This window comes from Ruditapes philippinarum, unplaced genomic scaffold, assembly GCF_026571515.1.
Source record: "Ruditapes philippinarum isolate M1 unplaced genomic scaffold, ASM2657151v2 ctg13687_1_1_1_1, whole genome shotgun sequence".
Classification (NCBI taxonomy): Eukaryota; Metazoa; Mollusca; class Bivalvia; order Venerida; family Veneridae; genus Ruditapes; species Ruditapes philippinarum.
Window position 1 is genome coordinate 7543 of NW_026862981.1, and position 27601 is coordinate 35143.

Below are 27601 nucleotides of genomic sequence, written 5' to 3' on the forward strand. Positions count from 1 at the left end.
AAAATTTTGGAAACATTAAAAGTTGGTAAATTTTGGACTTTTTCACGTAAAATGTTGAACAATTTCCCGGGGAAAAATTTTTTTTCTTCCCGTTTTTGGGGTCCATTTACCCAAAAGATGATTTTGGCTAAAAATTTGGTTTATGTGGTTGGGCATTAAATGTAATAAAGTAAAATCAGAAAATCCCGGGAAAATTTTTATTTTTTTTCTTGACTAAATTGTAATATGTTTTCAATTAAAACGTACCAGTCTCAAAGGGTTTAAAAAGTTGAATTCTGTTCGTTTTTTATGGAATTGCCCCTAAAGGGGCCCATATAAAGTACCGTGTAAGGGGCTAGAAAAGGGGTTGCCCTTAGTTGTATTTTTTAAACACCGCTCAAAATAGGTGAATCAGACGGACCTGCCATTTTCAATTTTGTTTTTTGCGGGTGGGTGTCCCGTTTTTCTTTTTATTTCATATAAGTTTGGGATTAAAAATTTGGGACAGTTAACTGCGCGCTACAAAACCAATAATGTTATTTTCGTTTTTTGGTAAAAAATGTATCTGTAACTTAACTAAAATGGAAATTGTTAGAAAGAAAATTAAAAAGTTCCGGTCAAAGGTTCCTGCTTTATTTAAAGGGGGAGCGGGTTTGCCAGTTTTTGAATTATTTTTTTGTGTTATTCTCCTTTAAAATAAAACAAACATTTTTTTTATAAAAGAAACTTTTATTATTTGTTTTTCTTCCCAAAATTTTTAAAACCCAAAAAAAAAACCAGGCCATATTATTTGGGAAACCTTTAAAAAATTTGAACATTTATTTCTAAAAGTTTCCCGAACAAAAAAGTGTGCCCCCCATCTCAATTAAAGGGTTGTTTTGTTTCGGCCCGTTTACTAAATTTTTGAAAAATTTACTCTTTAAATTTTTCATATAGATATTTTAAATTTCAAATTTTTTGCAAAAGTTTGAAAATACAAACAATTTTTTTGTTTAAAATTCAGGCGCGATATTTTAAAAGATTAAAATAGAAAGAGTGGGCCGGAAAGTCATTTCGACCGGAAAAAAAGGGTTTTTGATTTCGAGGGCTTCATTCTGAAAGGGGATTTTTTATTTTGGGCCATTATTGCCCCTGCCAAAAAACTCATTTAAACGGTCATGGATCATTTAAACAGTTAAATCATAGCAGTTTTTTCTTTCCAAAGCAAATTTATAAAAATATTTTTACAAATGTAATTGTTTAGACCGGGGTGCGTATTTTGTTTAATAAAATAGAAAAAGACAGTGGCTCTTTTAGAAAATTTTTAAAATTTTTAAAATTTAAAAAAATTTTGAGTTATGAAATTTGTTTTTCGGTCCCCAAAAAACCCAACCCGCCCTCAGAAAAGGAGGGTTGGGCTATTTAATTTTGCAATTTTTTGGGAAAATTTTTTTATTGCTTTTTAACGTGCCGGCTTAAATATAGTATTTTTTTCAAAATTTTTTGTTCCTAAATTTTTCCCATCGGGTTTTCCTACTTAAAAGAATTTGGGCCTAATTTAAAAAAGATTGGTTTTTAATTGGGTTTAAATTTAAAAATTTAAAAAAAATATTTTTCAATTTCACAAAAAATTTTATTATTTTTTAAAAACTCCCTTTAAAACCCGGACTTTTCCCGTCTCGAAAGCCTAGTTTAACAATTCCTTTTTTAACATATAAAAGTTCGTGACTAATTTTATTGCTCGTATTTTTTGTTCTTTTTATTTATTTCCAAAAAAAATTATCCAAACAATTGTTTTTTAAAGTCTTTTTTAATTAAGGGGGAAACGACAGGCTTTCGATGGGAATCATGCAATTGAATTAAAAGAGCAACGCCTCCGAAGTAAAAATCAAAGCCTAAGAAAAAAATGTTCCTTAAAAATTTATATTAAAACGTATTTAAAAATATTGTTTAGTGTAAAATATGAACTCGAAATTTTTTGAAAAAAGATAATTTTTTAAAAAAAACAAAATGAGAGGTCCTATAGATAAATTGAAACAAAATACAAAACCCGACCTTTTTGGGGAAAAGAAAAAAGAAAACAAAAAAATTGTTTAATTCATAAATTTTATCTCAAAACAAAGGGAGAAAAAAAAATTTTTCTCTTTTATTAAATTAAAAAAAATTTTTGAACCCGTATTAAGTGTAAAAATTTTTTTGCCCAAAAGGAATAAAATTTAAATTTTTTTTCATTTATTTATTTATTCCAGAAATGTAAATTCTTTTTCAGTCTGTTTATGGGTTGTGTACCAGGTTAAAAAAATTACAGTAAAAGATACTTAAGTTTTTTTGTATCAATTTTTTAAAAAACCGATGCATTAAAACCCAAAAGAGTTTTTTCTTAAAAATGGGTGTGTTTAAAATTTTTCTTCGGGAAAAACTTGAAAATTCGTAAATTTTCATTTATTAAGGTTAAAAAGTTTTTTTATTTTTAAAGGGTTTCATGGAAAAAAATTTTAAAAATATATTGTTTTTGGTTGGGCAACGGGCAAAAATTTTAACCCCTATCGAAATGGACATCTGTAAAAGATCGATGAAATTTAAAAATTGGGGGAATTTTTCCCAATTTCCCGTAAGGGAACAAAAGGGGGCTGCAAGAGAACCCCCCTGCACAGGTGAGCGGTTGGGGAATTTGAAGGTCCGACAAATGGAAAAAGGTTATTGAATTTTTTGGGAAAAAACAAATATAAACTTTTATCTTCTCGTTTAGAAAAATTAAAATTTGAAAAGGACAAAAAAAAACGTTTTAAATTTTATATTTTTAATTCAATTAAAAAATAGATTTGAAGCCCTTAAAAATTTTTAAAATTTAAAAAAAAAAACGCCCAAAATTTCTATTAATGTAAAAATTTCTATCAGTTAAGGAGTGTGTCGGAGTGTCTGTGAGTGAGTGAGTGAGTGAGTGAGTGAGTAAGCGAGCGTGCGAGCGGAAGGGCAGGCGAGCGAGCCAAGCTAGCCAGCCAATCAGTCAGTCAGTCAGTAGGCGAGTGAGTCATTGATAGAGCGAGCGAGATTTCCATATTTTTTTTAATTATATCTATTAACAATAGTCATAGGCGATAATCATAAAACACAGATATTACACTGCCTTTACAAAATTCCAGTCCAAGATATATAAGCATTATTTCAAAAAAACTAGCAACTAACCTACGATGAACAAATTTTAAAATGTGTTATACTTTTTTGCAGTCATTGATAAAGGTATATAGACATCTGAATACTTTCTTTAAAATATCATTTACGTAAAAGGGCCTTCTGTACATGTTGTTATAGTTGTTGTTTCTGCTGGTGTTACTGTTGTTGTTGCTGCTGTCGCGGCTGCTGCTGCTGCTGCTGTTGTTGTTTGACCATAAACTTGGTTAAAACAATATTTTTTTGTAACTATCGATATCAATCACGCATTATATGTAAAACAAGTATCACTTTAAAAAAACAAAAAAAAAAAAAAAAAGAAAGAAAAAAAAATTTTTTTTTTAAAGTTTTATGTAATACGTTTTTTTAATTCCAAAATAACTCCCAAATTTAAAAAATTTAAAACTTGGGTTTTAAAACATTATTCCTTTTTAAACGAGTATTTAGATAAAAGAAAATTAAAAAAAGCAAAATTTGGGAAATTTAAACCATTTTCACTTTATCACAATTTGTTTACCTAACCCGGGGGCCCCTAAAAGAAACCCCTTGACGTTTTTAAAAAATGACGGGGTGAATCGATTTAAAAGCCCCCCCCAAAATATCCAAATTTTGTTTTTTTCAATTTTTATTTGGGAAACGAAAAAGTAATTTTAAATTTGAATTAAAAAATGAATTTTTAGTTAAAGGGAACTAAAAATTTGGAAAAGGGTTTAAGTTTTAGTGATTTTTTTCTTTTTATATGTTTTATACAGATATTTAAAATTGAAGGGATGTTTTGCGTTTTTATTTTATTATTTTTTTTTTTTCTGTTTTTATTTATTTTTTTTTTTCCCTTTTTTTTTAAAAAAAGTGAAAAGTTCAGAAATCCTAAAATTCCCCTTTTTTAAGGGTTTTTAAAGAATAATGGGGGAAAAAAAAAGTTTATCACATTGGGATATTTTTTTTTACGATTCAGAAACTGCAGAAATCAATTGTTAAAATAGTGATAAAATTTTAAAAATTTGGGGGGTATATAGAAATAACATGTATTTATCGGGTTAAAATTAACTCCCCAAAAGGGAAATTTTTTTCCCTTCAAAAAGGTTTTTGGGCAAAATGAAGTTGGGGGTCTAATGAATTTTAAAAAATTTTTTAATTTTTAAACAACCCACTTATGACGGGTTTTTTTAAATTTTAAAAAAAATGTTAATAAACATACAACGGGAAAGGATCAAAGTAAGAACATTTTTAAAAATTCGGGTTTTTTTTTTAAAAAAAATCTGCATGTCGGTTTTTTTGGGTTTATATTGGAAGTTTGGTTTGGTGTTTTAAAAGCCCCTTGTTTTTTTGTGTGTTTTTTTTTTTTTTTTTTTTGTTTAAATTTTTTTATTTAGTTATTAAATTTAAATTTAATTCAGGTTTATACAACGAAAAAAAACGAATACATAACACAATTATAACAAATACATTTATTTTTTGTGATCTTTTCTCTATTTTTTTTAAAATCTTGTGCTATTTTTTTTTTGGGTTTTAAATTTTTCTGTTGTTTTTTTTTCTTTGGGACAGTGCCCATAACTTAGAAATTAAACCCTTTATATTAAATTTGTGTAAAAATTTAAATTAAAAAAAAATTTTTAAAAAATTTATATCCGAGACTTAGTACCGGTAAAAAAAATGAAAAATTTTTGAAATTAAACCCCTTTTTTTTTAAAAGGGTGTTGGCCAAAAGAACTAAATTTTTTGGGGGAAAAAAAATTGGGTTTTGGGCCCAAAAAAGGGGGTATTTTTTTTCAAAAATAATTTTTTTTTTTAAAATTTAAAAAAACCAAACCGGGTTTAAAGTTACCGGGTTTTTTTCGAAAAAACAAAAATTTCCGGGTTTTACTGTTGTTTTGCAAAACTTAAAAAATTATTGTTTAAAAAGGAAAAGGTTTTTTCAATTCTTTAATTTTCCCGGTTTTGCATTTTGCAAAAAAAGTTAACCAAAACCATTTTCCCCCAACCCCATAATTTTTTAATAAAACAAAAATTTCAAATTTAAATAATTTAGTAGAAAAAAAACCCCGGTTTTTCAGGGCCCGGTAAATTAAAAGGGTTTGTTTGTGTTTTTTGTTAAAAAATTTAAAAAAAATTTTTGGAAAAACCCCGAATGTTTGAAATGTATTAGTTTTTTTTTTTTGGGTTTTCCCAAAAATTTTTTTTCAGAAACGGGGTTTTTTCGGGTGGTACTTAAAAGTTAAAAATTCCTGATTTTTAGTATCTTTTTGAAACCGTTTGGGGCACCAAGGGTAGTCCACGTGTTTTTAGGGTTACCCTTTTTTAAATTACAGACATGTTTCAGATTATTCAAAAACTTTAGCTGTATTTATTTGTAAAATTGCCCCGGGGAAAAAGATAAAAACCCAAAAAAGAATCGATCTTTTTGGACTATTTTTAAAAATCAGTGGGCCACTGCACGGGGGCCAAAGAAATTTCCTTCCCAACCCAAAGGTGCAGTTAAAGGGGGATTTTTTAATTTGGGACAAAGGGCCATGCAGGGATGGCGTTTCCCTAATCTCCGACCCCTTAATCCCCGGATTTGTGGGTCTTGGCCCCAAAGTACAGACAGCCCGGGCGAATTCTTTTTAAAAGTAAATATCGATTATTGTCAAATTTTAAATCCTCATTCGGAAAAAGGGTTTAAATTAAATTAAAATTTTATTCAACTAACCAAAGTGAAAACATACAGAAAACCAAATCCTTTCATTATATTTTGGGATACTGTGTATTTGAATTTTTTTATACGTTTATTTTTAAAAATCCCGTAAAACATTTTTTTAAAGGTTTTTTTTTAAAAAATTGGGTGCTAAAATTAAAATTTTTTCCCAAAATTGTAAAATTCCCCGGAAGTTTTTTTTTTAAAAATATTACCCTATTTAACATTTCATGTAAAAAAAGGGAGGTAATTTAAAATTTTTTTCTTTAAAAATAAGTCAAAAATTTTCCCAAAAAGAAATGAAAGATATAATTTTTTTTGATTTAAAAATTTTAAAGTGCACTATTTGCGTAAATTTTACATTAATTTTTTTTATTTTGAAAATTTTTTATTTTCATAAATTTTATACAAAATAATTTTTTTTCAAAAGTTGGGAAAAAAGTCAATATCAAACCAAAAAATAAAGGAAACTTTTACACGGGTATGTTTCGAAAAAGGGGAAACTTTAAAATTCCGTATTAAAATTTTAAATCTTTTCCCCGTTTTGGAATTTGTCCCCGCTTCTGAGATATGATTTTATTATAAAATGATTGATGATAAAGATGTTATGATATTGATGGTTCGATGTAAGGGGTTTAAAGGGAAATTTAAAATTTTGAGATGGGTGACTTGGTAATGATGATGATTTATGACGTTTTAATTTTTGGATGCGATACTCAAAATGCGATAAAAGTTTTTGCGGTGCGAGTTAAATTTGATGATTTTTTTTTTTATTTTATTTTTTAGGGTTTAAACAAAACCCAAATTTGGGGAAGGGAAAAATACTCCCGACCTGGGCATAAAAATTTGGGGTTTTTTTTTTAAGGGCGTAAAAAATTTTAAACTTATTTTCAAAAAAATAACCCCATTTTTTGTATAACGTAAAAGAAAATTACCCTCATTTTTCGGAATATCAATTAATGGGTTTTTTCCCCATTTAATTTTAAAATTTTCTTGAAAAATTTACCAAATTTAATTAATCCTCGAAAACAAATGTGACCGGGGTTTTTTTAAAGGAAAAACCGGGGAAATTTGGGAACCAAACGGACCCGGGCTCGTCCCCGCTTTGAGCAAAAAGGCGTTCGGCCCTTTTTGTGAAATATATAATTTTTTTAATGTAAAAAAGGGTTGGGTGGGGGAAATTTTTTTATTCTTGATGTAAAGGGGGGGGTTTTCCCAAAAAAATTTCGAAAATGTACCGGGGAAAGTTGTGCTTTGACCTTTAGATATTACTTTTTGATTTTTTTTATTAAAAAAGAAAAACCCCTTTTCATATTTTTTTTTTTATACACATCTTGACCTTGACTCGCGGCCCCAAAGAGACCTCCCCACAAATTGGGTTTTTTTTGGAAATTTTTAAAAAAAAAATTTTAAGCTGTTTAATATGTTTAAATTGGTTTAATTTTTTTATATTACGAAATTAAACTCTGTTTTAATTTTTCAGGAAAACAACATAAGGAAATTTAAACGTGATTTTTTTACCCAGCAAAATTTAACTACCCTAACACAATATGTTCGAAATCTGGGGCTCTGGTGGTGAAAATCAAATGCGGTTTTAAAAAAGGGAATGTAAACCCTTTAAAAATAAATTAGAATGTTGATTGAATTTTAAAGCTGAGCAAAAATGGGGGTTCCCTTTTTTAAAAAGCAAAAATTTTTAAATGTTTAAAATTTTAAACACCTTTTTAAACACTTTGGGAAAATTTTTGGGAAATAAATAAAAGAAAAAAGGGTTTATTGTTTTTCGGTTTTGATTTTACCAAAATTTGGGATTCAAAAGTTAAAGAATTTTACGCAAAAGAATCTGCATTGGGGATTTATAAAAAATTTCCTTGAATTAAAAAAGTTGACAAAGTTTTAAAAAATTAACCCAAATGAATATTTTTAAGGTGAGGGCTTCAAATTTTTTTTGAAAAAAAATTAGGGCTTCGTAAGAAATTAAAGTTATATCGGGTCATTTTTTTTGCTTTTCCCTCCCCAAATCATATGAAAATTAAATATTTTTTAACGAATTTTCACTCGTCCAATTTTAAACCTGTTCCCCTTTTTTAATGAAAAATTTTTTGGAAATTTTGCATCATGAAAAATGATGTTTTTTTATCCCTTTCGTGGAAAAACTATTACAAAAATATATCTTAATTTTTTTTTATTAAAATCGAAAAATGAAATATGGGGATGGGTGACGGTGGCCCCACAGAAAAAAACCCAAACGTAAAAAAAAAAAATTCTTTTAGAAAAAAAAATTTCCAAAAAAAACAATAAACCCCCCAGTTTAAATTTTTTTTAAAAATTTTTATTCTGAAACCATAAAACAAAAATAGTTCACATTTAAGGTTTGGGAAAATTTTTTTCAAAGGCCCTTAAATTTGACAAAATTCAAAGTCCCGGGTTTTTTAATTTTAAAAATAAACGTTTTTTTTAAATCGAGAAAATTTCCCGAGACGGGATTTTTTTTTTTTTTAGGGGGTTTAATTTTTCAAAGTCATGTCCATGGCATTTTTGGTCAGTTGGGAAAAGGGAATACTTCCCATCTATGCAACCCTGTGTCAATCTTTTTCCTTTTAAAAATTTGACGTGTACAAAAACGCAGCAAAGAAATTTTGATACTTTGCGTGCCACGAAAGGTTTTTCCCATTCCAGGTAAAAAATCGGATAGTTTTTTTGGAAAAAATTTTTTTTGAAAAGTATAGGGAAAAGGGGGCAAAAATTTTTGTTTGATTTTTCAAATATATTTTGATTTCTTACAAAAGAAAGGGGTTTTTCCAAAATTTTTTGAAAAATTTTTAAAAATATCTAAAATTTTGTACCAAATTTTATATTTTTAAAATGTTAAACCCTTTTTATTTAAGCTTTTTTACAAAAATAAAGGAAAAAAACAAAAAAAACCAAAAATTTCCTAAAACCATGGCAACTATCCAAAACGGGCGAGCTAACCCCGAGACGGATTAAAATTTTTTAAAGGGCCCCTTTTCAAAAATCTCCAATTGTTTCAAAGCAAAAGGGTGCGTTTTTTCCCCTAAATTCCAAAAACGACTTATTCTTGGGTTTTTTAAAGTCGGGTTTATGTTTTGGAAAGGCAAATTAAATTTTTTCTCCCCACCGGGCCCGGGTTTCACCCGCTTTTAAACTTCAAAGGAAAAAAAGCGCGAAGATCGGCTTCCCCATTCATGCTTTCCCTTAATTTTTGTTTTTTTGGGGTGTAGAAATCTGATTTCCCTTCATGCCTTTTTTTAAAAAATGCTAAGGGTATTTTTAAAGTTCCAAAATTTGGTTTTTTTTTTTTGTTAAAATTTGTAAAAAGTGTTTCTCGAAAAATCACAAACCTGAATATCGTTCATGCGCCCCCAAAATTTTTCAAGGGGCGTTTTTTTCATTTTTTTTTTTTATGAGATATTTTTTTTTTTCCGTAGGCTGTTTGTTTTTCGTTTTTCCCAAAAAATTTTTTTTAAGTATGAAAGGGACGAGGTGCCTTTTGCAAAGTGCAGAAACTCATCAGATAAAACCTTTTAATTTTAAACCTTTCTATCAAAAACAAAATTTTTACGTGTGCCTTAAATCAAACCAAAGTGTTAATATGAAAATGTCAAGTAACTTTGAAATAATTTTTTTTTAAAGGAAATTTTTTTAATGTTAAAAATGACCTAAAGTAAAGTGTGTGAAAAATTTTTCTATAGTATTGGCGTTAAAAAAGAAACCCATAAAAACTACGGAATTTTGGAAAACCCCCGTGTCTGCTTTTTTTAAAGCTTTTAAAAATTTTTTCGAAATTTTTTGAAAGAGCCCCTTTTTCTTATTGTCCAAATTTTAAATTTTTTAAAATTAAATTTTTCGGGGGTTGGGGAAAGGAAATTTTTTTCCACCTTTTTTTCCGGGAAATTTTAAAAGAAAAACCCCCTCCTTTTCCCCGTTTTTTACGGTAAAAAATATCCGGGTGTTTGGGGCATTTTTTGCCATGTTTTTTTTTTGAATTAACCCAAAGGAAGGTTTAAAAAATTTACTGGTCGACAAAGTCTAAATTAAATTTCATTTTTTTGGTTTTCTTCTTAAAAAACTTTGTATGAAAATTTTAATATTTTATTTCTTTATTTCAGTGTCGGAAAATTGTGGTGCATTAAAATGTTGTAAAGGGAAAGAACTTGTCAAAGGGGCTTCAAAGGGGACGGGTGCCCGTTTTTTTTGAAAACCAATTATTTAAATTTAAGGGTAGAAACAACTTATTAATCTATAGGTTTTTTAATTTAAAAAAATTTCTCCCCAAACGAATAATTTGTTTTCTTCTAAAAAACATAAACGCTATCGAAACTTTTACAAATTTAAAAAAAATATATTATTTTATAAACTTTTCCCCTTTTTTTTAAACATCCCAATCTTATAAATAATTTTTAGAAAGTCAAGTATTTCATTTGAAAGCTACCTCTGTCTTAACAACTTTTTGCTGGCACGTTCCTTTAATCATTGTTAGTTATACCATCGTATCTTTTTTCCAGGCGGTCTCAGGTGACGTCACAAAAGCCTCGGTTTCACCTAGATATTGTCAAAAGGATCAAACACCTACACAGTTCCCAAAGACATCATCCGGACTAACCATAGGAGCTTTGCTCTCATTTGCCCCTGCTTCTTGTATGATTTTTAAATTTATAATCTATAGCTTTATTGCTTTCACAAATGATGTGTTAGCTATTTTTTTGGGCATGTGTTCGTTTGCCAAAAGTGTTCGTCTGCTAACTTTGTTCGTCTGCCTACATTGTAAGTCGACCAACATTGTTCGTTTGCCAACATTGTTCGTCTGCCAATATTATCGTCTGCCAATATTGTTCGTCTGCCAGCATGGAAATGCGCAGACACAACAGTTAAATATGGAAAAGATATATTTAAGGTTTCTTGTTTTGTCTTTTATTTCATCAGGTTTCTGGGCAAAACAAAATTACATAATAAGAGGTGACTGTCACTTTCTTGATCTGTGTAATTTTAACGACACAAAACAATGCGCATGAATCTACATCCGTATATTATGTTAAAGCCTAAACTATTTTTGCCACAATGATCAACAAGGTTGTTACAAAATTGTGTTTAAAGATATACTATGCTCAAATTTGATTTTTAAAAATATTAATAATTGCTACACAGTCTCTTTGTGCGTATTTAAAGTAGATATGATAAGTTTTAAACTCTACACACTATATGTGGTCACAATATTAATATATAGTGTCATTAAAAAAACTGGCAGTTTTTTTTTTAAGAAAAGACCAACGTAACTTGATCCGTAATAGGGAATGCAGCTTCCCACACACAGTTTATTCATTATTTTATTCAAATTAAACATATTCAGTAAGAATTTCATGTACTTTAATACATTTCTAAGATAAAAATATTTTACCAAACAATGAGCATAGTATATCTTTAAGGAATAATTTGTACAATATAACGCAAACATAATAGTTTTAGTCACGTGATATTTTAAATCGTAGTTTTTTTCAATTTCATTCATTTTCTAGTAAAAAAAGTAAATGTATTTCCAATCATCATATGGCTGTATATATGGAAGACATTCATTTCTAAAAAGTGTTTTATTTTGTATTTTGCAGTAACCTGTCGTAAGTTTGACTGTTTCTGTTAGATTTTGTTCAAATTTTTTGTACTAAGCATAAGGCCCATTGGTCATTAACAAATTGAATATGTATATGAGTTTGTGTCATCTATAAGTAAAAAAGTGTATATTTTTCAAATTTTTTGTTTGGGGCCCCGGGAATTTTATTTTTAAAAACGCTCCCAAAAGTTATTTTTGTTTTTTTTTAACCCAACAGCAAAGTTTTTCATGGTTTGGCCCGGCCCAAGGGAAAGTGATATTTCAAACCGGGGCTTAATCGGCCGTGTTACTTGGGGGCAAAAACAACCCATTTGGGGAAACCCACCCCGGCTGTCAGACGGGAAATTTAAAGTGGCAGGTCTGCCCCCTTTGTGTAGTGGTAGTGATTTGAAATTTTTCTAAATAAAATTTTAAAATTTGAATCCCCAAAAATCCCGTTTGCTTTTTCATCGCGAGAAAAAACGTGCTTTTTTTTCTATATGTCCTTACTTCAAAAGTTCTTTTGGGAAAAATTAAAAATTTTAAAAAAAAATAATTTTTCCCGGGCCAAAAATGGGGTTTAAAAAGAACCAAAAAAATTTTGAAAAGTTTAAATGATATTTCCTTTTTTTTTTATTTTATTTCAATTTTTTTTTTTGGATTTAACATTCCGCCAACCCCAAGAAGGGGGTCGAAGGGGAATTTAAAATTTAAAATGTGTTCCGTGGCCCTTCTTTTCCCAAAGAAAAAGGGGCCCGAGTAGAAAACCCCACGTTCAAAAAGCTAGTGGTTGCTTCCTACATTTAAAAAAACCCCGGGCGAGTGCGAAACCCCGGGGGGAAGGGGGTGGTTTGAAATCAACGCTTAAACACTCGGCCCTAAAAGCCCCGTTCGTATCTGTTTGTTAAAATTTTTTGATAGTTGATTGGGAAAATTTTCGCGTCCCGGTGTAATTTTGGACATTTTAAAAGGCCATTGCTTAAAATTTTTGTTGTTCCAAAAAATTTATGTTTAAAATTAAATTTTTGAGACTCCGCCAAATTTCCCAAATGGGCAAATGTCCTGAATTGGTGGTTCTTTTGTTCTTTAATTTTTTGAAAGGGTTTCATTTTCGGGGTACCTTCAGGAAACTGCCATTAGCTTCAGTCTTTGGGGGGGGATGGGCCCTCTGCAGTGTAAAATATATTGGGATTTTTCAAAAATCTATTATAAATTTAAATTTTTTTGCCTTAAAAATCAGTCTTACGGGAAATTTTTGAATCTAAATTTGGGTGCAGGAAAAAAAATCCTGACAATTTAAAAAAGCCTCCAAAGAAAACAGTGGTATATTTTACCTCGTTTAAAATTTTTTTTTAAAATTAAAAAAAGCCTTTTTTAAAATTGCTCTCGCACTTTCCAAATCCCATTTTTCGTCTGCAGAAAAATTTTTATTTTCCCAAATTTTTGTTTAAATTTTTCAGGGGAATAACTTATAAATTTAAAATTTAAATTTAAAAACTATTCTCGTTAATTTCTTTCAAAATTACTAAAAGGTTGTGAAATAAATACCCCAATTTAAATAAACCCGGGAAAAGTTGGGCCCCCCTCATAAACACAGGGAAACTTTTCAATTAATGAAATTTAAAACCCGGGTTTAAAAAAACTCTAAAGCAATGTTAAATACAAACACGGATGTTGTCTGACCGGTTAATGTAGGTAAGTCTGCACATTTAGCTGCAAAAAATAGTTGAAACTTATAACACCATTTTTCTTAGATGCACATGTATTATGTATATAGACCCTGAGGAAGAATTTATATCCGTGCTGCATGTACTTTAAAACCAAAAAACAAAATATTATTATTTTACAGTATCATGTGCAACATTGACCAATCCATCTAGTGGCCAGGTAACACTGACTACAAATGGAGGAACAACTACGGCTATCTATACGTGTGCAAGTGGATACACGTTGCAAGGGGACACAACCAGAACTTGTCAGTTAGACGGTACCTGGGATAACTCTGTGCCAACCTGTTGTAAGGAATTTTCTTTGCACTTTGTGTTTCTTATGAATTTCATGAAACATATATTTCTATGAGACAAACAACTTTAGTTAATTGTTGCAATGTGCAGATTTTGTACAATGTCGTTTAATATTTGTGTTTGTCTAATGTTCATGCAAGCTTAGTTTTTAATTTGTTATAACTGATTCCTCTATAATTACAAAGCACCGTATGTATATCATCAACAATGGTTATTCAATAATTATGATAACTTATTTCAAAATCTGTGATTTTTACGGGATGGTAAATTATAGACCTTGTGCTGTAATGTTTCAATGCTACGTTCAAAAGTTATTCACTAAGTTACACGTCACAATGTTTGTTTTGTCATCTAGCTTGTAATCAACCAAATAGCCCCGCTAACGGTGCAGTGGTAGCAAACGGTGTCAACGCTACATATACGTGTAAAGTTGGTTTCACTTTAAACGGTAACGACGAAAGGACGTGTCAAACTGACGGTTCTGGCTGGAGTAACCAAGATCCTGGGTGTTGTAAGTTAATATAATGATTTGTACGATTTTTGTTAGTTTTAAGAGCATTAACATTTTGATATAAGGTTAAAAAACGTTTTCTTATAAGGTTTCTTATACAGTATGCACAACATGACATTAATTGTGACGTCACTTAGAGCGTAAATTGTCACAGTGCCCCATCCAAACGCTACCACGCATACCTTCATGCTATTCGAGCATAATCAAATTCAGGCAAAAAAAAAAGTTTTTTTTTTTGCGTTCAAAGTTGCTGATATAGTTAAACGCATGTTATTAGCGGGTATGCAACTGATATATCCATGCTCGCAAGTAAAAGGAAACGCTTTTTTATGTCATTTGGTATCTCGGTTACAAGTGTTTAGTGCATTAACTATATAAATATTTCACCTGCTTTGCTTGTGCATAAGTCACTTACACCAACTATCTTTTATTGCTTAGAACTCTATTTTGCTCATGAAAACATTTGATATTTCAGCTTTGTGTACTCCTCTGTCATCTGTTACTGACGGGTCATATAGTACGTCAACAACTGGTACGGTTTCTTCCGCTAAATATTCATGTCAGATAGGTTACAGTTTAGATGGTGTTATCACCATAACTTGCCAATCAGACGGCTCATGGACCAAGTCACCACCCACGTGCAGTAAGTGCAGATATTTATTTACATTTGGTTATATATCTATAAGTCATGACTCTTATTGCTCCATATAGTTATCAAACAGATTTATATCGCAGATTTGTTGCTAAGCACATTTAATCCATAAAAATGGAAGTTTTCGGTATCTTGTAAGATGAAATTTAAGTATGATACTCAAAATACTATTTTAACAATAAACTTCATTTTAATTCACTTCAATTCCAACAAAGTTGGTACCCTTGTTTTAAAAGAAATTATTTAATTTTTTTCGCACATGTCGCTAATTAAAGAATAAATAAAACTGAGTGTTGTGTTAATAATGCACTTTTCAGTCCTTTGTCCAACACTGACCAATCCATTAAGCGGAACAGTAACATTATCTTCATCCGGTACGAAAACATCTGCAACATACACATGCGCATCAGGGTACAATTTAAACGGAAATACTGTCCGATTATGTAATTCGGATGGAACTTGGATTTTGAAGGAACCAACTTGTTGTATGTAAAAATTATTGATTATGTATGTAAAAATATAAAAATAATAAAAGTACGTACTCTATATTTTCTCTGCAAAATGTTCAATCTTTGAAAGTCATTTAATGAAATCTATTTATAGCAAAAACAAAAATAGCATGCCGTCATATTTTATTTTATATAAATCTCTCCATGACAAAAACCGTTTTTTTTTAACAAAGTGAAAATATTATCAAATTTTGATGAGGTAGTCCTATATAAGAAAGTATATGTCTAATAATTTAAAACTGAAGTTCATCCAAAATCTCTCTGATTTTACTTTCAGCATGTCAATCACCAGTTTCTCCATTAAATGGACTGGTAACGATTGATGGGTCAAAGGCCGTATACACTTGTAACCAGGGATTCTCGTTGTCAGGAATATCTACACCGATTTGTAATACAAATGGTACCGGTTGGGGTGGAGCAGATCCTACTTGTAGTAATTATAATTTCTGATTAATTGTCGCTGTTCCTGGACGGTGAAATTTACATTTAATAAGATTTGACCATTTCTAACTGTACACCGCCTGCCTTAAACCAATCCGATTATGGAATTCCCTATCACGTGATAACAAAATGGACGACAAAAGACCTCAAAAAGGGCACCTATGGGGCAAGTTATCCGCCATGTGTTTTGTCGGGTTACCTAAATATAGAACTATAATGTCTCCAGTTACGAATCTAGAAACCAGTGTGTAGCTAGGCTATTGCTTGGTGAACAATAATCAAAATATTTCTCTTAAATCAAGAAACTACTGCTTTGTTGTTCAAGAATGAGAATTTTTTACGAATACAAAATAATTATTTAATTGCATCATGTTTATTTAAACAACATACGATAAGTATACAATATATTTAGCAAATTGGTATCTGCCATTAAAAATAAGAAAGATACATACATGTTATACGTTGCTAAACAGATTTCCAAAGCGTGAAATTACAAGCTGTATTTTCGATCTGTCTTAGATGTCTGTGCGACTCTGTCCTTACCTATGGGCGGCACTGTAGCAATGACTTCGAATGGTATAAACACGCAAGCAGCATACACGTGTTTCAGCGGGTACACGTTATATGGTATGTCGCTTATCACGTGCAGAAGCGATGGATCATGGGACTTTACTGCACCAACGTGCTGTAAGTAAATCGACGTTTAACTCTCCCTTGGTCGTGATACTGAACTTAATGTTATTTGCTTATACTTATGGCTCAGAAATGTCTATTTTGTCGAACTGAAAAATAATTCAATATACAATAAAACAAAACAAAATATTTAAGATAAAATACGCGTGTTACAAACTAACTGCATTATTTATTAGCTGAAAATATTGTTACTCGCAAAAATTGTTTTGGTTGTGTTTAATATGTTAGTAATATCATATATGTTTTTTGTTGTTTTTTAACTTGTAAAATTGTTGTGAAAACAGATAAAATACTTAAAAGAAATAATAGGATACAAACATTAGAAAGATTTGCATAAGATAATTTCATCGTACCTTGTAAAATATTTCTTTACAGTAACATGTCCGAATTTGTCTGATCCGGATAGTGGTACACTTACAGTGACAACAACCGGTTCCGTTACAACAGCAACATTTAGCTGTCAAACAGGATATTATCTTAGTGGAGAATCTACTCTGACGTGTGGTTCTGACGTTGCGTGGAGCAGTGATGTTCCGACTTGTAGTGAGTATTCTTATTAATTCCATATCTACAAAATAGTTCCGACGAAATTCCTTATGTCGCAAGGTTACTAGAAATTTATGTGTCAGTTAATGCACTTTCTGAAATGTTCGTGACATTCAAGTTTAACCCATGCGTGTGATCCCTATTAAAAGGTGCTAGTTTTAGATAATATCAGATTAAATTATTATCCGGACAACTTATGTTGAACTTGTCTTTAATTGAACTTGAGCGCTTTATGATTTACATTATATTAGAATAAACCAATCTGTATACTTTTGACAGAGTGTAATTTTCCTGCTCAACCAAGTAACGGAGATGTGTCAGTATCCGGGACTGGTTCGGTGGCAACATACTCGTGTGATACCGGATACTCCCTTAATGGACTGTCTGCAAGAACCTGTCAGACAGACGGTAGTGGCTGGGAAAACACGGACCCGACATGTAGTAAGTTATATTAGAAGTATCTAGTATTGCCACTAAACCTAATGATATTACAAGGTTCTTTCAAACATTTTGACATATTCTCTTTCTAATTTCTATGCATATCTCCTTTTAATAAAATGGATATTATGTCTGTTTCAGTGTCTTGTCTCTAACGTTTCCTTTGATAGGTTTTTATTCTCAATGCGCTAACAAAGAATACAGATTTGTCTATTTCCATTGCTCTCACGATAACCTGACATCCCTTCCAAAAATCAATATACATATTCATAAAATAGTTCTAAATTAAAAAATACAAAATTTTATTTCCGTAAGTATTTGAATAAATTGTACAAGAAATAAACTACATTATGGTCTGCATATTTTTTTTATATTTCTTTTAAAAAGCAATGTACTGTTTAAAAATGTTCGATAACATTTTAAACTTCTGGTTCTAGACTAATATAAATTATTCTGGCTTCTTTAAGATGAATGTCAAACAGTAACAAATCCGGCGTCTGGACTGTTCAGTTTAAGTTCAAATGGAACGCATACGTCAGTGAGGTATACATGTAACGTCGGCACAACGTTAAACGGTGTTAATGTACAAGTTTGTATGAATGATGGTTTGTGGGAGGCTGCCCCGCCAATTTGTGGTAAGTTGCATCTGGATATTGTTTCCATGTTGTTCAACTGCACGTGCTTTTTACATTCATATTTTAAATATTATGTCATTTTGTGATCGTGTTGTTGCTTTTGAAGTGTTTGGATATATTTCATTCCTGTAGATAACAACAGCCGTTTCATATCACTTTTACAATGTTTTGCATATGCGGACATGAAATCAAGTAATTTGCATTAACCTGTGTTTTCTCTATACGTTCATATACACAGATTATATTCATCTATCTGAAATAAAGATTCAATGGCATTTGACATATTGTCGTTAACCAAAACTCGGGAGCAAAACCATTCGGAACTGCCTCAGCTATTATCTATATTATAGCATAAAATCGGCTATTTTCCCCTCTTTTGCCCATGTTATAACGGGACCAAAACCATGTGTTAACATAGTCACGCGCTCTTGTTATAGCCCGGTTTCACCTATGCGCAATACATACAGGGCCCAGTAAACAAACAAACAAAAAATGACGATTTGGCCTGTTAGCCAAAGAGTCATGCACTCTTGTTATATTGAAATTTATTGATTCGAGGGCCTCAGTCGCATATTCAAGTAACTATGCCGGAAATACGGCGTATAGACATCGGTGCTAATCTTGGTTGTCGCCCTTTCTAAGAAACGGACAGTTGTCAATGTAAACAAATACAGTAGAATCTACTTGTCATTCAGTTTAACACTCCGATTAATTTACAAAACTAGATAACACAAAATTAATATAAGAAAATGTTTTTATTTATGTTAATGTTGATGAATGCTCTTTATATTTATCTGAGGGAATAATGCTTAGTGCCTGATTTTATTATAAACTTGTTTACTTGAAAAAAAGACCGATTCTGATGTCACTGATCTGTTTTTCTACCGTCAATCTGAAATCATTCTAAGAATTTCTGAGGGTCATGTTTTGTCTTGGGTAGAGGGTAGAGTAATATAACGTAGTTTTTTTTTCTTGAGATAATAAATCTCCAAAGGCCAAGCTTTGTTAATTCAATTAAAATTCAAAATTTCGTTCGGTTCCGAGAATTTTCCAAGTTGTTGGCCCCGGAAAAATAAAACGCATACGTAAAACATTTAGAATTTGATAAATACCGTCCAAGCACAAGAATTTAATGTAATTGTGTTTTGTATAAACTATACATCACGAATTTGTTTGAAAATGTTATGCTATAATAGCGCCAACGCACGTTTATTTCGTGTTATAAAGTCTGCAGAGTCCCTCAGAACTGTTGGAGCCCTCGCCCTACCGGGCTCGGGCGCCAACCGTTCTTCGGGACTCTGCAGACGTTATAACACGGAATAACGTGCGTTAACCCTATAATAACCCACGCAACAATACGGATTGAAAGTAGCTCTATCACATGGTTTCAGATATAAACAGAAACAGAGATAATGTTTGTTTGTTTGTTTGTTTGATTGGGTTTTACGTCACACTGACACAGTAAAGGTCATTTGGCGACGTTTCAGCTTTACTGATGGAGGAAGACCTCATGTGCCCTTCCGTGCATTATTTCAGGCACAAACGAACCACCGACGTTCCGTAAGCTAGCTAGATAGCTTCCTCAAATAAAAGAATCCAAAGTCCCTGTCGGGATTCGAACCCACAGTGGTGAGGGGCAAGTGGTTTGAAGTCAACAGAGATAATGTAAAACGAATGTATAAATTTGACATCCAAAAGAAAAGTAATGTCTGTTACGGTACACTTATGATTAAAAATATGTCTGACAATAATTTATAATTGAAATATACCAACTGATGTACAATTTTAAACGAATCCGATAAATGTAAAAAGATTTTTTTTTTTTACTTTCGGTTTCTTCAACCATACTAATAAATATAATAAATATAATAATAATGTATTGTTTTCTATTGTAGCTATGAATTTACTTATTTTTGGTGGACTTTTACAACAAAAATTTGTAATACATTTGTCAACAACCTCCACCATTAATTACTATTTTGTTTACATAATAAGTCTCTTAGCGTAGTTTAGACCAAAATACCGCATCCGTTCTGTGTATACATACTATTGTGTCCGAGGTCCTTATCCGAAGACTGACGGAAAGGGCCGAGTTATGAATGTGGTATAACGTTTACAGCGCCATGGCTTTTAGCCTGTAAAGTTATGCATTAAATGCTTGGCACCTTACAATGTGTTTATTTTCCACCAATCAAGTGCATCATTTAGTAATAGCGTTGTTTGGTGCAATGTTGTGACCAGGGATTCTCGTTGTCAGGAATATCTACCGATGTTAGTCTCTGTCAATATGTTACAAGTGATTTTGTTATGCCAATATGGGATAATGTCCCAACCCATATTGATCATTTGAACGGAAAAATATATGGGGTCACCGTTATTGTTTGGGCCAACAATAATTTAATATGTTAAACGGTCATTTCATCTATCTACATTAATGTTCGATTTATAGGAAGTTGTGCAAAGAAAACACACCTTAATACGTGCAACATTTTCATGTGTACAAGGGTATGATCTTTTGTCTGTCGGGGTCACCACGTGTTTGACTGATGGAAGCTGGAACCTCCAATATCCCTTGTGTGGAAAGTAGTTGTTTTCGACTTTTATTTTAGTTTTCTTTGAGACAAATACGTGTACATCAATATGGGTCGATTTGTTGGGGTTGTTTTTTCTTCTTATTATTTCACGCTATGTATTTCTCAAAAAAGGATCAACAATGTCATATTATAATCACATATCTATCTCATCGATTGCTGTTTATGTTGTATTCCCTATCAATTGAATGTATTGCAGAATACATTGAATGTTTTGATGCAAATTTGGTACATTTTATGTATTGCAACATAGATTTAAGGTTTTGTTGAATAAATTAAATGTATTGCATCATAAGTTAAATATATTTTAGCATGCAACTTAGAATGAATGTATTGCAACATAGATAAAATGTTCCGCAATATGCAACATTGATGGAATGCGTTGCATCATAGTGTAAATTTTTACAGCATAGATTAAATATATTGTAGCATAGATTGAAAGTATGGCAACATAAATTAAATGTTTTGCAGCATCAATTATATATTTGGCAGCATATACTAGATGTATTACAGCATATGTTTAATACATTGTACCATAGATTGAAGAATTGCAACTTAAGACTGAATATATTGCAATAAAGATTGATCGTTTTGCAGTATAAACTGAATGTGTTACAACATAATTTGAATGTTTATCAGCATAGATTAAATATATCGTATAATATATTGAATGTATTGCAACATATATCGAATAATTGCAGTGTATATTAATTTTGTTGTAGTATATAATGAATTATTGCATTAAAGATTAGATGTATTGAGGTATCTGCAATTATTTTTGGCAAAGATAAGAACATACGAGATGTATTCCTCTTTATTTTATTCATGTCTGTTGCATTCTATTTCAGTTTGTCAGCCGCCAAATGCTATCATTAACGGTAATTTCGACCTGCTTGACAACGGGATGCTAGCAAATTATTCGTGCGATCCTTCCTACAAGCTTGTAGGACCACAACAACGGCTTTGTCTAAATGACGGCACGGGTTGGAATGGAACAGAGCCTCGATGTGGTATATATATATAAAATACTTATGGTTAATTTCTTGTTTGTTTTAAGTGCCAGTTCTAACCTTCAGTAAGTGATTTATCGTAGAGCAGTTTCATGACTTGCTTAAGTACACATAATAAAGGTTCGTATGCAGTTGTTGTTTGGGGTCATATTCTGTTTGGTTTGTCACACGATTTTAGCCATATCGGTGGAAAGTTACCTTACAGAAGTTCTGGACCAGTATAAAGCAGTCTTCTAACAAGCTACTGTCAGTTTTTCCACATAAATTATTACAATCCATTGTGTAGTGCAAGGGGTTTTAAACATTTTGTTGTATCATTTTGCAAGTCAAACAATACGGAAAAAGCATAAGCCTTGCAAAAGGAAACTTTTATTTGAATTAACAACATGTCCTTGCTTTAAATGTACATGGATGTTGTTTAGTAAATATTAATAAGCTAAACTGTTTATTTCTGATAAGTTCCATATTTTTAAACCATACTTTACACTGTTTTACAGAATAAAGTATTTTTAGATCTGAGGTTTGCATACCTGCCAATAATACAATGAATTATATTGATCTTATGTGTTTATTTCCATATTTAACCCTCAATCTGCCGACACCAAATGTACCTAATCCTTTCCGTCAAGCACAAATTCAGGTCGGCCTACACGACCGTTCAGTGTAACTAGTTCTATTCTGTCGTTTGTCCAGTCTCAAACTTCCGTTTAGATATATTCTAAATAAATAATGGATAGTTCCAAATATGGAAGATTGATAAGTCCATTTAAGAAAAATATAGCAAGTTAAGGATTAATGGCGCTCTTATGTGTAATTGACTTCTAATTACCAAACTGTTATTATATATTTTACCATACTTTTGTCATTGACTTTATGCCCATTTTCTTATCATCATAGCTTGATATAAAAATTCACTTATTACAGATTTGATTATCATAACTACACCAAGAGCGGGTAAATCTCAAGAAGAAACAGTTCTGCCAATACCAACAGCAGCGTTTGTCGTTATTTGTGTCATTGTGTTTATCATTTTGGTAGTTTCTATTGTCGGGTCCATCTGCTGGTACCTGAGATACAAGAAAGTCAGTCAGCGCGTTGGGACTGTGTTTGATTCTAGTGACAATAGAACGACAAGCACTCGTAAGTATTATTGATTGATTTGCTATGTTGTTTTGGCGGAATATGTTCAATATCTGAACCGAATGAATCGTCTGGTAATGAATTTCAATTTTGAATGTTTTATTTAAAAACATTCTTAATTCCTTTTTATTCTTAACCCCTCTGTGTCCAATATTTTATTCCTGAAGAAAAAGCGAACAATTTTGTATTGTAGTAACATAACTTCTGTATGAAATTGCTTCCTTTTCATGAGACATCTAAGATATTAAACTCATAAATAAATAAGTATTGATTCTGCTTTATTTACTTTATTATGTATTATTTTAGTTGATGAGGCTCGTTTTAATTATGAGTCTACGGATATAGAAGATGGAAATCTACTTATTGCAATATCATTAGAACAAACCAAGCCGTTTTGTAATGCGAAGTCACTGACGAGAAAAAAATCACGATTATCACTGGAAACTAACAAAACAGAAGAAGAAATTAGGTCTAAGCAGACTAGTTCACAAACAAAAATAGATTTAAACCAAAATGGCGGCATATTGACCGCCGAAAACGGTGCAGTTACCGAAACCGCCATGTAAAAGGAACGCGACAAAAGTGAAACGTAGACGTCGTCGTGTAGAACGCCGCGAGGAGGGGGCAGACGAAAAAGATCTTCAGCCGAGAACATCTACGCCAAAATAAGTGTAATTATCAGAACAAGGACTCCGGATATGCTTGCATCGGAGGAGTTTGCGTATATTTAACCAGTGTACTGCCATGAGGCGGATACTCTGGCGCCAAGTCGCCCGACGACGTCGACATCAAAATACACTAGTAAAACTGTTTACGCGAAGAGCAATATATTAATAAACATAAATCTGGTACATTTGTGGTATCAAAATATAACGTGAACGAATATTTGAATACAATGTTTACGATATACCTCAAACATGACATGAACACTAACCGTGAATGACGTAAAGCTTACCTTAAATGCAATGTGTAATGGTGATGTGTGTTTTTTTTTTATTTATTTGTTTTATTTCATGTTTACACATGATTGTGTACTTCCATGATTTTTTATTCATTTATTTGTTATTCTATGAATATACATGTTGGTAATATATTTCCTTTATATATAGTGAAAAATTCAAACAAACACATTATGTTGAAATATGCTATTATATATTTTTGACCCGTGTAGATTTTGAGATTAGTTGGTCAAAATCACGTGGCCCAAAATTTTTAGACCATTTTAGATGATAGCTTCTGTATGTTTTGTCCTGGTAGGGAAGTTGATCATCATTCACAGATGAATTGATACTAAAATCAGTAGGTCAAATGTCACTAACATCATGTATTAAGGGGGTATTTAGTGTGTTCTACGTACTTTTGTTCAAAATATACACACAGTGCAATTTTTGTGACATCGTGTACATAAAATTTTCATGTTTGATCGCCACAACACGTAACTATGCAAGATCAAAGGAAATTAGAATTCCTTTTTACCTGCATTTCATCACTGGAAACTAACAAAACAGAAGAAGGAATTAGGTCTAAGCAGACTAGTTCACAAACAAAAATAGATTTAAACCAAAATCGCGGCATATTGACCGCCGAAAACGGTGCAGTTACCGAAATTACCGCCGAAACCGCCACGTGAAAGGAACTCGACAAAGGTGAAACGTAGACGTCGTCGTGTAGAACGCCTTGAGGAGGCGGGAAACGAAAAAGACCTAAAGCCGAGAACATCTACGCCAAAATAAATGTAATCATCAGAACCAAGACTCCGGATATGCTTGCATCGGAGGAGTTTGCGTATATTTAGCCAGTGTCCTGCCATGAGGCGGATACTCGTGCGCCAAGTCGCCCGTTGACGTCTACATCAAGATACACTAGTAAACCTGTATCGGCGGATGCCAATATATAAATATACATAAAATTTTTAAGTTTGATCGCCACAACACGTAACTATGCAAGATCAAAGGAAATTAGAATTCCCTTTTTACCTGCATTAGATATGGTCCTACCTTACTTTGTATACTGTATACATATTTCACAAATTGTGTAACATCAATAACTGACTAAAACAAAAATTCAACTGCCGCGTATAAATATTTAACTTGTATCTTACCTGATGGAGTAAGTGTTCCGGTGTACCTTTGTTATAACTTATTACACGGGCGTGCATCTGAGTAGTAGCGCCACTTTTCTCGCAGTTCTTTATAGTTATCTTGCACGAAACATTTTATTTCCGGTTCTCGTATTTCATAGTGTGCATAAAGCATTAATTCGTATTTAAGTGACTTAAGTATTTTTCAACGAGGTTAATTTTTCTGACATTTGTAGATATGACAAACATGACAGTCCCATTGACTTGCATGTCATTGAAAGTTTTTAAATCCATTATTAATATATTGGAAGTTATCATATTTATAAGATGAAATTTTTATGTTTAGAAAATGTAATCGTGCGTTAAATATTAATTCATATATAATCAGTAATTATGTAATTTTGAATGCACTATATCGGCTATATCGAACGAAAAATACTGTTAATCGTTATATATCAAATTGATTACGTACAAGTATAAGTACAAGATTTATGTGAAATATGAATTTATTTCACACAACATGAATCTAAGAAATGACCTGCTTTGAGCAATGTATTGAGCATCGTCTTCATTTTTCCATTCCGGAAAGAAATTCAATATCAAATCACAATATATTTGTACTCACATTTCCGCGAAGTTTTTTACAGCAAATTAACGATACATGATCTACGTTTTGTTTTAGAAAACGAAGAAATATGTCCAAATATATTTCACTGTTACAAAAGTAAATATCAATAAAGAAATCTAAACCAAAGATTCATATTGTAATTTCCTTGATTTAAACACATCATATGACAGTTTCAAAACTATGAAATATACAGATAATTTTGGAACACAATCAATGGTTTCTTTCATGCAAAAAGATTTCATATAGAAATCTATACACTATTAAATATGCAGTTAATTTTGGAACATAATCCATGGTTTCTTTCTAAAACAAAGAAATAGATGTTCACACAATATCCATTCTTACAGAAGTGTTAATTTAGAAATCTATACACACTATTCATATTGCAATCTATATACTTGGCTGAAATAAACACCTAATGACAATTTCAATCTCAATGAAGATACAGATACGTATTCACATCGTCAATACTTTAAGCAAATGTGCAATACCATTTTTGTTATAGGTCATACCTAATTGAACAGCACTCTGTTTTGAAATAACGCAAAACTGACGTAAACCAAGCCTGCAACATTTACAATATTGCCGCGTCGGACATTTTTAATTAGGTATTCCTTTTTTATATCAGTCTTTGTATTACTAAGATGATTCAAATATCTAAATGAGTTTTACCTTGATTGCTGAATAACATTTTGAAGATTGATTCTTTTTAATAATATCAATATCCAGATATTATATTTAACAAAAATTCAAACTGGTGCATGTCTTGATTTGCATATTACGTTGTATACATTTTCCTAAACTGCACTTTAAGAAAAGGACATATTGCATGTGAATAACATATCTATCCATTATGTCATGATTTTGTTAAAATGTGTAATTGATCAACATTATCTGAAAAACAACAAAAAACAACAGCAACAACACAAATACACATAAACAACAACAACAACAGCAGCAAACATACTACCACTTGTTCCAATGTGTTTTTTAAATCTTAAAACATATACAAATGTACTAAAAATCAAAGTATACTCTCGCCCGATATCAATTTCTAATGAATGTACCCAAAAATATTTTTTAAAGGGCGTTCCTTATATTTTTGTACCATTTTATGTAAGTCTGGACTAATTCCTTGTGCAAGTTTTCATATCAGTTTTTTTTTTCAGAACCGTGATCAAAAGGTTAAAAAATGGAGGTGTTTGCATTAATTAGATAAACTGTTAATCTTTTTAAACATGAATCCTATTAAATGCAAGTTCAGGAAATACTTTCAGAGGGAATAATGTTAATCCTATTTAGTTGTTATGTTCCTTCATTGGTGGTATATGAATGTTAATATAAATAACATCACTTTAAGCAATAAATATCTCGTTGTTTAATGGCTCAGCAGACATATTTCTAATTACATCAATTCATTTTGAAGTAGTTATGAAGTTATAACATCATTTGCCGCAGTCGCAAGACAGCCTTGGTGCAGTGTTCGCTCCCTGATGTTAGGAATAATAAAATGTAGATTGTCAATTAAAGTAATATATACAGAAACCGTAAATATTTCTATTAAATTAATTTGTAAATGTTCAACTTATTTCATTGATTGGAGAAAAAAAAGAAGTTTTCATTTTTTTTTCATAGGCAAACTACATTATAACTCATGTCTTGGTTTTGAAAAAAAGGTTTAACGTATCAATGCGCTTAATTACTGTAACAGTCTTAAAGATTTAATGCCTCAGATTTCAATATATTTGAATATGAATTTGTTATTGTTTACAATGGTATGGTAACTTCTGACAGATAAAGATAACAACGAGCCATCATTAACGTAAAATCAGAAATTACCATTTAGTTCGTTAATTTAAGATTTTCGCTAAAAAGTGTGCTAAATCTCATAGTATCATATAAATGCCACTGAGCAGACTGTAGGAACTCTCAAATATCTAACTTCTTCAATAAGTCTAAAATGCTGCTTGCGAAACGAACAAATAATATGTTATAGTATTGAAACAAATCAGTGCGAAGGACTTTTGTCATGTTGCTCAAACTAAAATCGTGTCTTGTCATTTTTGCAACAATCAGTATTACATTCAGAAAGCTTCTAATAAAAGATGCCATTCAAAACATCTATTTCTATAATTTGTTATCAAACCTACGCAAAATTGATGTAATTTATCATTCGTCTGATACATTATTAACCGTCTGATGCACAAGAGAAAAAAAAGAAGTATATTATAATGCTATCATTCGAAATAATCGCTTGATTGAGAAAAAAAGATATTTGATTTTGGTGTGACGAAA

At 31.2% G+C, this 27601-nt stretch overlaps 2 protein-coding genes across 2 annotated transcripts; both read left to right on the forward strand.

Moving 5' to 3' along the window:
* Positions 1-10329: 10329 nt before the first annotated feature.
* On the forward strand, positions 10330-15554 carry LOC132720826 (CUB and sushi domain-containing protein 3-like; the record flags this gene model as incomplete). Its single annotated transcript, XM_060705051.1, has 5 exons — positions 10330-10462; positions 13258-13425; positions 13788-13943; positions 14419-14586; positions 15382-15554. Coding segments are annotated over 5 exons (798 nt in total), but the record flags the coding sequence as incomplete, so codon positions are not given.
* LOC132720827 (sushi, von Willebrand factor type A, EGF and pentraxin domain-containing protein 1-like) lies at positions 13154-23164 on the forward strand. The gene is made up of 10 exons (XM_060705052.1): positions 13154-13425; positions 13788-13943; positions 14419-14586; positions 16065-16232; positions 16614-16781; positions 17064-17225; positions 17690-17857; positions 21297-21458; positions 22383-22598; positions 22905-23164. Exons 4-10 carry the CDS (start codon positions 16091-16093, stop codon positions 23162-23164), a joined length of 1278 nt encoding a protein of 425 aa, XP_060561035.1. The 5' UTR covers positions 13154-13425; positions 13788-13943; positions 14419-14586; positions 16065-16090.
* Positions 23165-27601: the final 4437 nt, after the last annotated feature.

Excerpts from the sequence above, each read along its gene's own strand:
- LOC132720827 (XM_060705052.1), top strand. The coding sequence starts at position 16,091 with ATGGGCGGCACTGTAGCAATGACTTCGAATGGTATAAACACGCAAGCA. Across the intron at positions 17,226-17,689 it reads AAACACGGACCCGACATGTA|ATGAATGTCAAACAGTAACA; the intron begins GTAAGTTATATT and ends GGCTTCTTTAAG. Across the intron at positions 22,599-22,904 it reads CAATAGAACGACAAGCACTC|TTGATGAGGCTCGTTTTAAT; the intron begins GTAAGTATTATT and ends GTATTATTTTAG.